At 43.8% G+C, this 11,844-nt stretch overlaps 1 protein-coding gene across 1 annotated transcript; it reads right to left on the reverse strand.

Annotated features, from left to right (window-relative positions):
- Nucleotides 1-2,218: 2,218 nt before the first annotated feature.
- On the reverse strand, nucleotides 2,219-6,842 carry LOC123407169. The gene is made up of 2 exons (XM_045100246.1): nucleotides 6,496-6,842; nucleotides 2,219-4,844 (listed from the first exon to the last, which is right to left on the reverse strand). Exon 2 carries the CDS (start codon nucleotides 4,592-4,594, stop codon nucleotides 2,684-2,686), a length of 1,911 nt encoding a protein of 636 aa, XP_044956181.1. The 5' UTR covers nucleotides 4,595-4,844; nucleotides 6,496-6,842; the 3' UTR covers nucleotides 2,219-2,683.
- Nucleotides 6,843-11,844: the final 5,002 nt, after the last annotated feature.

Below are 11,844 nucleotides of genomic sequence, written 5' to 3' on the forward strand. Positions count from 1 at the left end.
TACTTCCAATAATTGTTGCACTTGTGTCCTTTTGGATCCACGTGCTAGTAAGCATGATGAGTCGTGGTTCCAAAATAAAATAAAATCGTGATGAGTCTAGTCGTTGCTGAAGCAATCGAATCTTAAACAATCCTTCTTCACATCATCATCATCTCTGTAATAAATAAAATAAAAAGCAGGCCTGCCTGCTTCAGTAGTGGGCAGTCCTTTATTCTCTCGCCGTCCTTTTTTTTTCATGGCCACTTTTGATCCTTTTTGTAAAGAGTATTATAAGTATTAATGTATTATTATCAGGGAAAAAAGGAGAAGTACCAGTAGGGCTTTTTAGGATGTGCCAACTCTTTTGAATTATGTTCTCTTTTTTTTTTCTCTCGGAGGGGATGCCAGTGGGTGTGGCAGTGGTGACTGTGAGCATTGGATCCCACTGCATTATCATGTGATGATGGTGTGAGATTTACACTAGTACTACTATATATTATTGTTATTGCAGGACTGTGCCACTGGGCTTTTGGCATGATAGATACGCACGGACGTGCAGTGTCATTGTGCCTCTATCCCGAGTGATTAACAATGCATGCCTGCGGTTCTTAAGCGAGTACTCGCTTCGTTTCTTATTCACTCTGCAAATAAGACTTCTCATAAATCAAACTTGGTGAAGTTTGCTCAACTTTATATGGAAAACATATCAGCATTTACAATATGAAATCAATATCACTAGATGCAGCGTGAAATTAACCTTTATATTTGTAGTATATCTTTAGTACTCCCTCTGTTCACTTTTGTAAGACGTTTTAGGCCGTTCAGACGGCGCCCAAAACAGTTCAAGGTCAACAGTCTAAAACAGTTTTACAGAAAAGAACGAAGGGGGTATTGTAAAGGGAAATGATTACAATCTGCCGGCCGATCATGGCACGCGTAGCCCTTAGATGCAGTTGATCGAACAACGCAGAACCTCTAATCAGCCGGTCAGGACGTTCAATAATTTGATCTTTTAGAAAGATCCGCCGACCGACCCACAACAATGCCCTGTTGTAAATGTTGATAACTTTTAACATAAATTTATTCAAACCTTTAGAGGAAGGGAGGAAGTAAAAGAAGTACGGTGGTGTTTAAAAAAGAGTGCGGCGACATGGTTACCAATACTGCTCCACAATCTAAACAATTACTTCATCTGTCCTAAAATAATTGTACTACCTCTGTCACGGTTTAGAAGGCACGCACGTGTACCTAGGTCGTCAATTTAATTTATATAAAATTTATTGTTTAATTAAAAAATATATTATTAAAAAATAGAGCATCTAAATTTTTTAAAGATATATTGTTTGTAATATATGCTTATCATTAAGTTGATCAAATTGATGATCTAGGTACACGTATCGGACTTATAAACTAAGAAGGAGGGAGTAATTAGAAAAAAAATAGACTAGTTCTCTTCAACTATAATTATTAAGGTGGAGAGAAAGTAACATCTAGTATTTTTTATTTTTCGTAAGTGGGCATTTTGAGGCAACATAGGTTTTGGGTAGGGCATAATTTTCTTATTTTCGAAACGAAGGCAATTTTTTGCTTCATCGGTTAATTAAGAAGTAGAGAATTACCGAGTTAATTTATCAAAAAAGGCCTGGAAGTCGATACAGACTACTCACAAAGTACACGGTCCTCCAAAGGCACAGCAACCAAAAACCCTCGATAACAGTAAAAATTGGGCAAACTCCATCATGAAACCGTGGACACTTTCCGGATGACGTCACCTTTTTGTTTTGTTTTGTTGCTCTTTGATTTCTTCATGCTTGGCTTCTCTTTCATGAGGCGGCCAGTTGTCTTGCCGAGACTGATCAGACATCCGTTTATTAGGGGATTCGTAGTAGTCATCGATTTTTTTGTGTGTATTTGTCATCAACCAAGGAGTGAGACTCCTGGGAACACACACCAAGACACCCGTCGCATCATCGACATCCTCAACCAGAGAAGCCATTGGCACGACATCATTGAACACATGAACCACTGACACGATGGACTCATGCACCTCGAGCTGCTCACATGGCAGAGGCGAAACATGTCCCTTGCACGAGGTTGCCGATTAGTCCACCTCCAAATGCTCTACATACAAAGAGAGGTTGTCTCAGACATAGCTCGGCGAAAACATTCAGCCTCTGCCTTGAGAGATACGTAATCACTAGCCCTGACAAGGGAAACCATAAACACGGAGGATGAGAGATGCAACAACCATCACAACCATAACCATATTATTATTCAGATGGACAGAACCAGCTTCACTCACACAATATATATGTTTGTATACAACATCAACAACATCAATATTTACTAGTACAACCGAGGTTCCATAGACGAACCAATTGACGGGAGGAACCTCACACAGGGCCAATTCTTCATTCATGCATGACTGTAGACCACTGCACTACACACACGCCTTCTTAAACACAAGACCTAATATTAATTAACACTTCATTTCCCCTTTTATTTATATCTATCTTACAAAGGGGTAGTTAATACATACAAATCCATAAGTAAGACAACAAGCACTTCACACAATCATATACCGCGGCCTTCTTCACACAATCATATACCGCTGCCTTCTTCACACCAGAGCACAGGAGCAGGAGATACTTGCCAGACGAAACGAACCGTGTCGAAATGGAGGGCGCGCAGAAAGTCTTTGGTGCTACAGCCAGCTGGAGCGACCGGAGGCGCTGAATTCCTTGGCAGGTTTGGGGCTGCGAGGTGCCGAGGTGCTGGCCTCACTGCTGTTGGCGGAGTTCTCCCCGAAGCTCAGACCGTTGGCAAACATTGACACGATGTTACCGCCGTGCACCCGCCCCTCGGGAAGAGGCGCACGACTGGGAGCCTCCACTGGAAGCATGGAGATGCTGCGCCTGCTGGTTCCAGAGTTTGCAGGGTGGCTCCGACTGTCAAGGGAAGCAGCGCTGCTCGTGATACTGAAAGCGGCCAGTGTTCGACCACCGTGGATACGGTCATCGTCCAGCAGCGGGTTGTGATGGACACACATGCCTTTCTTGCCTCTTGCAAGGCGGTCACAGGGAGGGCCGCCGGCTCCAAGGTCGGAGCCTGGGTGACCCCACAGGCAGCGTTTGCCTCCTCCGTGTGCCTTGCAGAAGTCGGTGCTCCCCTGTGCGCTCTTATCACACCCGGCAGATACGCATCTCTTTCCCCCGCCATGACCAACGCAGCGATCCGTACGACCTCTGGCGCTCTTGGTGCATCCTTCTACCACGCACCTCTTGCCACCTCCATGTGCAACGCAGAACTGTGTACCACCGTGCACACATTTTGTGCAGCCTTGAGCCGAACAACGCTTGCCTCCTCCATGCCCTTTGCAGAATGGCGTGCTTCCCTCGGCACCCTTTGTACAGTCGGGGTGGGTGCATCTTCTGCCACCACCATGCGATTTGCAGAAATCAGTACTTCCCTGAGCACCCTTCGTGCAACCAGCGTGCTGACAGCGAGGTCCGCCTCCATGGGCTATGCATAAGCCTGAACGTCCTTCTGCGCTCTTTGTGCAGTTCTCCTGTTGACACCTTTTTCCACCACCATGTTTGATGCAGCGGCCAGATTTCCCTCTTGCTGCTCTTCTGCAGCCGTCATGGATACAACGCCGACCACCGCCATGGCCTATGCAGAACTCAGTACGGCCTTCAGCGCTCTTGGTGCACCCAAGGTGCCCACAGCGCCGTCCCCCTCCATGTGCTTTACAGAAGATGGTCTTGCCCTCGGCACCTTTGTTGCATCCCTCTTTGCGGCACCTTCTGCCCCCACCATGTGCAATGCAGCGCCCTGACGAACCTCTGGCTCCTTTTCTACATCCCGGATATGAACAAACTTTTGCGCTGCTGATGCGATGTTGTGGACTAACAGACCCGGAAGTACAGGTTGCTGGACTTTCCTGTAGTTGGAGCAATGTTGGCAGTGAAGCTGGACCTTGAGTCTGGTTAGAGCTGCCTAACATAACTTGCCTCGGAGAAAACCCAGTGATCATTGCAGTCTTAAGGAACGAAATGAACTGGCCACCAGATGGTCGGCGAAGAGATGTAGAACCTTCATCAACTCTTGGGACTAAGTCCATAATGCATGGGTGCAGAAATGTGTTGTTCTGTTTGGTTGCTGCAGTTATGTCTTGGCCAGTAATAGCAGATTGACATGGTCCAACAGACAAAGATAATTCCAGATCCAATCCAGCCTTCGCCGAAGTTCTCCTAAAATCACTAGCCTTCTTATCCAGCCTGGAAGTACCTTCACTGCCCAGCGTAAGATAATTTAAGCCCAAATCAACAGAAGAACCTTCATCACTACCCTTAGGAGAAGATATGACACAGCCAGTCCGCATACTTTGCTTGCTGGAATCTGAGTTTGATGAGTTGCCCAGACCAAGCGACAAGCCATCAAACTTTCTCTTGGTTCCTCTTGGTTGGTTGTACGAATTGCCGTGAGCAAACACATCAAGTTGACTACTGTCAGTGGGGTGACTGGCTATGGGGACGACAGGGAACTTGCTCACAACGGCCTTTGAATTCGAGAAATTTATAGTAAATGCTGACTGCCCAGGCCTGGGGTCCATTGTTCTCAGTGCCCAAGCTTGCCTCACTTCCGGGTTAAATAATGGTCAACAAAACTATCGAGTTAGAAAACCTAGGGCATTTAGCAGTACATGTTATCTTTGCAACCACCGCTGACAAACCCTGAAGTATCTCTACGATCCATTTTCCAGTGCTCTACGCAGAGATGAAGTTATTCCTTCTCAAAGCAGCAACAATGCTAAACTTCAGAGGAATCACACCAGGGTTTTATCTGACCAACTAAATCACGGTCTGCAGAGAAGGGAAGGACAATGGTCAATCAATGTTCATGAGTCGACAAAATGCACAAACTCAATTGATATACAGCTGAAAGAAAAATACTAAATTAGTGTTGGAGGTATTGTAGGTTCAATCATGTAACACTACCACCTGAGAGATAATGCTAACTTTTGCTACAAGATAGGGACAACAACAATTTGAATTGCATGCCATTTCCAAAAAAAAACCCTCAAATTGCAGGTCTATGAAATCTGGTCTAAACTTAAGTAATCAAAAGTATCACCCCTCTTACTGAATCGAAAGTATATTAAGTATCTCATGATCATATCATGATCTATTTTTATTCGTCTCAATCTTTTTTATTCTAAAAAAGATTTGAGGGGAGAGCTTGCTTGAGTAGAAGATAACCCGCCAGAAGGATGTTTTGTAGCGCTTTCTCATACAAAAGGAAAAGGCGTCACAACCGAAGATAAGATAAGATCCAGCTTTGCATTGCTCTGTCGGGGCGTAGACCTCTAAAAAGGTAACGGAGGCGTGCAAAGGTTTCCTCAGGCCAGACGGACATTGGTTCTCGAGTGCAAAGGCAGAAGGGAGCTTGACTGCAAGATTCAACCGTCGAGCAGAGACTAAAGTCGGTCTTAGTGACCGACGGGGACGAGTGGAAGGGCCATCGCTCAACGGATAAAAGTCAGAGAAACATTCCAACTGTTCCATTAAAGAGAATAGAATTCAAAAAATGATTTTCATCGACCAAAGTGAAATGGTACTAACCGTACTATATGAAACCGTTAAACGATACAGATCTAATAGCAGAAAAAGAAAACACAAATCAATCTGCTCAGTATGGGGAGTAGTCTATTGCTGGCATTTACTTAACAACAGGAAGAAGAATATCAGCACCATATCTTGATGACTGGAAAAAGGCGAGAAAAGAATCAGCATATATCTGCAAGAGATGGCTTGATGCAACTGCACCATTGTAGTAGTACTAGATAGGGACACTTTACACCTAAGGCACCTGCAAAATGTCTAGGACGGGAATATTCTACTTTCTTCTCACCCCAACAAGCAAAATGGAATCTGGTTTCAGCCACTAGTCAAACTGAAGAAATTCTGCACAGTAAATCACTAAACAGAGATACTCAATGACCTAAACACTTCAGATTGGAAGCTCAAATTGAGGATCATTTGAAGATTCGCCCCATAAAAACGGTCCGAGGGATGTTAATTACTTTCAACTCGAAACAGAAAAGACAGTGCAGAACAGGACATGCCCAAATGTTTACGCTCTTCTACGAATGTGCAAAGGCTTGCTTTTTAATTTCTTTACACAGATGTTCCTATTCCAAGAATATCGTTCACAAAGGATGGTATACCACCAGCAAAGCATTGCATAGATATTCCCCAACACAGACAAAAACTAGGAATCCAGAACGAGAATTTCACTTGTACGCAAAATTATGCAGGTTCCGCAAAGGTGATCAGTGAACAGGAGCCCGCTAAAATAACAAGCCCAAACAACTACGTACACGGCATACCAAACCGCGTACACGGCAAGGACGAATTCACGGCCATGTCCAGCCCAGGGCCGGATCTAGGCGGTGCGCATACGGCGTACCCAAAAATTGCAGAGGTCATCACTGGATGGCGAAAAAGCTCATACCTCGATGAGGAATGTCCGAGATTTGCTGACGAGGGGGCGGCGGCCAAGAACGGGAGCGGCGGAGGTGTCGGGACACGTGTGATGGGAGGAAACGGACGCGTTGGCGGCGACGCTGGGCTGCGGCGCCGCGGCAGCGGGGAGGGAGGCAGAGGCGGCGGCCAGGAGAGGGAGGAGGAAGAGGAAAGGAAGGGGATGGTGGTGGAGGGGGGCCGCTTATGTAAGGTCGAGTGCTGCCCAGATTGGCGTTGTGGACGACGCCGCAGGCGCACCAGAGCAAATCAAAATCCCTTCTTTTTCTGCCTCTGTTTTCTTCGGAAATGGAGCGTGTGATGGATGGGGAAGGAGAAGCCAGAGATGGGGAGATTGGGGAGTGGCACAATATTCTTTTCGAGGCGTTGTCATGTATGTAGGTCCTTGTGGTTGTTTGTAATTGCTGAGGGTGTCTTTTGGATTGTCAGAATTTCAAAGATTTTTTTGTTATTGCAATATAAGGTTTTTTTCTTTATATAAAGTCCTTTAAATCTAAAAAGTGTTTTTTTTTACGGGGATAGCCATGGTCTCTGTATAAATCTAAAGAATGGTGATGCCTAAATTTCCGTGGATTGGTTTTTTCCATGCTCCACTCTAGTGGGGGAGCTTCATGGGGTTAACCTGGGCTATGGCGCCGAGCTCATATGAAAATATGCATATACTCCGTATATCTTAGTGTTAGGTCTAATTATTAGTAAAAACTATCAAAAGCAAATATATTTGCCCCCCCCCTTCAGCCCATGCCTCTCCATGATTTCGTCTCAAGCTCTCCATAGAAGTTCTCACTTGAACCTCTTTTAAGTTATCATTCGGCATGAGTGGTGAGCTATCTCAAAAAAAAACAATGAACCTCTTTTAAGTTATGAAATCGTTTGTTTAGGGAGTACAATCACACGTACCCCCACCCCCATTATTGCAGTTTTTCTTGTGTTTTGTTGTCTATTACTTTGCACCTACGATCCTTTACAATATTGTTTATTCCCCTATTTCATGCCTCTCGTTCCTACAAGCCAAAGAACTAGAAGGACTAGATGTTGGGGAACGTTGCATGAGAAACAAAAAAAATCTACGCACACGCAAGACCTACCCATGGTGATGATTATGTACGAGAAGGGAGATCGGATCCACATACCCTTGTAGATCGCTAAGCGGGAAGCGTTAAGAAACGCGGTTGATGTAGTCCAACGTCTTCGCGATCCGAATCACAAGCATCCCACGAACTCCGTCCCGATCTAGCGACGAACGAATGACACCTCCGCGTTCAGCACACGTGCAGCTTGATGACGATCTCCGCCTTCTTGATCCAGCAAGAGAGACGAAGAGGTAGCTGAATTCTCCGACAGGATGACGACGTGGTGGTGATGATGGTGGAGCTACTCCGGCAGGGCTTCGCCATACCGTACCGAACTAGCTACGGGGTGTCATGAAGTGGTGTAGGGAGAGAGGGCTACGCCTTGGCTTCACGTGCCAAAAGCCTCTCTCACCTCCACTATATATAGGAGGGAGGGGAGGGGTGGCGCCCCAGGGACAAGCCCTAGGGTTCGGCAGGCGCAAGAGAGGAGGAGGAGTCCTCCTCCAATACAACTTGGCTCCTCCCCAATTCGGTTTGGCCCCACCCTCCTTTCCTTTCTCCCTTCCGTCGAATAGGCCTCTTTGGGCTGGCCACCGGCCCACCAGGGGCTGGTGCGCCACCCTTGGGCCTCTTTGGTTCTCTCCCGGGTGGGTGGCCCCTCCCGGTGGAACTCCGGAACCCATTCGTCACTCCCGGTACTTTATCGGTAATGCCCGAAAACCTTCTGGAAGCCAAATGAATACTTCCTATATATCAATCTTCATATCCGGACCATTACGGAAACCCTCATGACGTCCAGGATCTCATTCAGGACTCGGAACAACATTCGGTTACCAACATCAGTAACTCAACTATACCGAAAACGTCACCGAACCTTAAGTGTGCAGACCACGCGGGTTCAAGAACTATGTAGACATGACCGAGACACTCTTCGGTCAATATCCAATAGCGGGACCTGGATGTCCATATTGGATCCTACATATTCTAAGAAGATCTTTATCGGTTGAACCTCTATGTCAAGGATCCAGTTAATCCCATATAACATTCCTTGTGTCCTTCGGTATGTTACTTGCCCGAGATTCGATCGTCGGTATCTCTATACCTATTTCAATCTCGTTACCGGCAAGTCTATTTACTCGTTCCGTAATACAAAATCCCATGGCTAACTCTTTAGTCACATTGCTTGCATGGCTTGTTTGTGATGTTGTATTACCGAGTGGGCCCCGAGATACCTCTCCGTCATACGGAGTGACAAATTCCAGTCTTGATCCATGCTAACTCAACGGACACCTTTGGAGATACCTGTAGAGCACCTTTATAGTCACCGAGTTACGTTGCGACGTTTGATACACACAAGGTATTCCTCCGGTGTGAGTGAGTTACATGATCTCATGGTCATAGGAATGTATACTTGACATGCAGAAAACAGTAGCAATGAAATAACACAATCACATGCTATGTTTATAGTTTGGGTCTTGTCCATCACATCATTCTCCCAATGATGTGATCCCGTTATCAAGTGACAACACTTGTCTATGGCTAGGAAACCTTGACCATCTTTGATCAACGAGCTAGTCAACTAGAGGCTTACTAGGGACAGTGTTTTGTCTATGTATCCACACATGTATTTGTGTTTCCATTCAATACAATTATAACACGGATAATAAACGATTATCTTGAAATAGGAAATATAATAATAACTATTTTATTATTGCCTCTAGGGCATATTTCCAACACTAGAATGCTTATTTTGGCATGTTATCTTTATTTATCGTGCTTCTATTTTTTTTGAAGAGTCCACTTCTTCAGTCGTTATCCAAACCATTATTATACATTACATTTTTATAAAATAAATGAAAGTTTTGGAAATTTCAAATCTTTTTTTTGAAGAACCTCATGCGAGGGCAGGGAATTCTTGCGGTTCATTAAGAAGAATAGAGATGGTCCATTTTATAAGGTAAACCATACCCAGAACCTAACATCCCCGGTTAATTCAGGAGCAACAAACCCGCATGACCTGAAGGAACATCGTACGAGTCAGACATAAGAACGCCAAGGCCCAAACGATTAGGCATGGCTCAAGTGCAACAAAACTAACCACCACGACCTCAAAAGATCACATCCATATCGAGCCTCGCCATCACGTCTATACCGAATCATCATAGATTAACATTATCGTGTGGGAAACTTCCTACAAGGGACACCTTTAACTTCTTGCTGATACTCGCCAAAGTGCTCAAGGCCAAAATTACTTTGCGATTAAAAGTGTTTTTATACACGTCAATGTAGCCTTGCATCTTTTGCTTGGTGCCCTCTACTTTGCTCTCCTCGAGTAACTATTCAAAAACCTCCAAAAACCTATACTCTTCACGCTTAACCGTCGGGATGTTAGATCCATTTTTCTTCTCCTCTAGACGTCCGCTTCATCCCTTAGAGCGAGATGCACCATATTTCTCCGTGTGCATCGGTGTTGGCGCCCCAAGCAAAGAACACCCATTTTCAAAGTTTTTTGTATAATTTAAAATCATTATTTTTTTGTAAATGTTCTTTTGGCACACTAATTTTATTTAATATCATGCTAAGGCAAAAGATATTTCGTATCTAGGTAAAAAATGTGGAACCATCATCTTATTTCCTCCTCTTTTTTGAAGAGCTCACTTCTTCTCTTCAACCGTAATCCAAACCATAGTAGAACTGGACCTCAAAAGGCACCACTCCATTCGACATATCAGCTCCCCAATGCTAACCAACTGATGTGATATCTGATATGCTTTTAGTTGAAATTTGATGTCTATTTGAGGATACTTGAGTGTCATTAGACAAATCCTTATTATAGAGGATGACCGTGGGAACATTCTCCGTTGAGACCTCATTTCCTCGGGAAAATGTAATTCAAAGGGCACTTGTAAGCTTTTGCTTGCATGAAATTTAAACCGCACCAAATCAATCACCCCAGACAAATATCTTCTTTAGTAAAAAAGAAACAAAACTTCTCAAGCAGGTATGGACACATAAATAGATGGCACCAAGAGTTATTTTCCCCCACGAGTCTCCTTCTAAAATTACCACCCACATGTATAACAGTCTAAGAGGAGGTAGATTGTCTATCCATCTAAACAAAGAATGTTGCATGTGTAATCAATGGGAAGAGAATTGTGTCTTTTTTTATTGTCATTTGGTAGAGTTGCATGGTTCAACTACGCATGGTATATTAGATCTGATCTTCTTATCGAAAGCCATGACTCCTTGCAAATCATCATATAGGGTGTACTATCCATAAATCACCCACATGCCATCATTGAAATAAAAACAATCTTCTTATGACACCTTTGGAAATCTAAAACTGATTGCATTTTTGCTAGGAAAATGGGTCTTCCTAACCAGGTACACCAAACCAAGATGGTCATTTCATCATGGGTAGCTCTTATAGATGTACATGATCATGGGGATGCCTCAGCTCAAGTGCAACATTGTATTCTATCACACGGGCATTCAATTTCCTCCAATCATCTTATTGAGGTACAAAAACCTTCTCGAATGTTGAATTAAATACCACTAGGATTCCATATTTGCCAGTGCTACGAGTATAAGAATCCATATTTTGGTTATGTCAATGCATGGCTCGGAGTCCTGCAAGATCAAGATTCATGCTTCTTCTGTTGCCGCTCTTTATCCCCTCTAGACCTAAGCATTAACTCTACCTTTTAGAACCAAGATTGCAAACCTTCTTTCCCTGCAGTAGACCACTTTCTTGTATGTTCCTTCAAACTAACCAAGGCGACTACACACATGAATACTACTCTTGGAAAATATAAGGTTGGAGATTATGGCATTACTGGCATAATTCATCTAGGTTGCACATGCAAACCCCTCGATTTACCATGTATCTCAGAATTGAATGGGGATGCCCACAACTATGCTTAGGAGATTCAACTCTCCAAATGAGCCTATTCTTGTTGTACAAATTCAATCCATAAAGGGCATTGTCAAGTTGTTGAAGCTATATAGAATGTAAACATCAACGACTATATGCAATTAATGTTGTAATATGTTGTTTAAATGAATAAAAGTTTTGTGCCTATACATGTTCCAAAAAAGGAAGTGTTTCCCCCTCAAAACAATAAGATCTGGGCCTATTTTGGACTGTAATAAAAAATACAGGTGTAGAAAAAACCATGAAAATGGAATTTCACATAGTATCAAAATTACATAATATATCAAAACACATGTATTTTAAACATGATGCA

The sequence above is a fragment of the Hordeum vulgare genome, chromosome 7H, assembly GCF_904849725.1.
Source record: "Hordeum vulgare subsp. vulgare chromosome 7H, MorexV3_pseudomolecules_assembly, whole genome shotgun sequence".
In the NCBI taxonomy this organism is placed as follows: Eukaryota; Viridiplantae; Streptophyta; class Magnoliopsida; order Poales; family Poaceae; genus Hordeum; species Hordeum vulgare.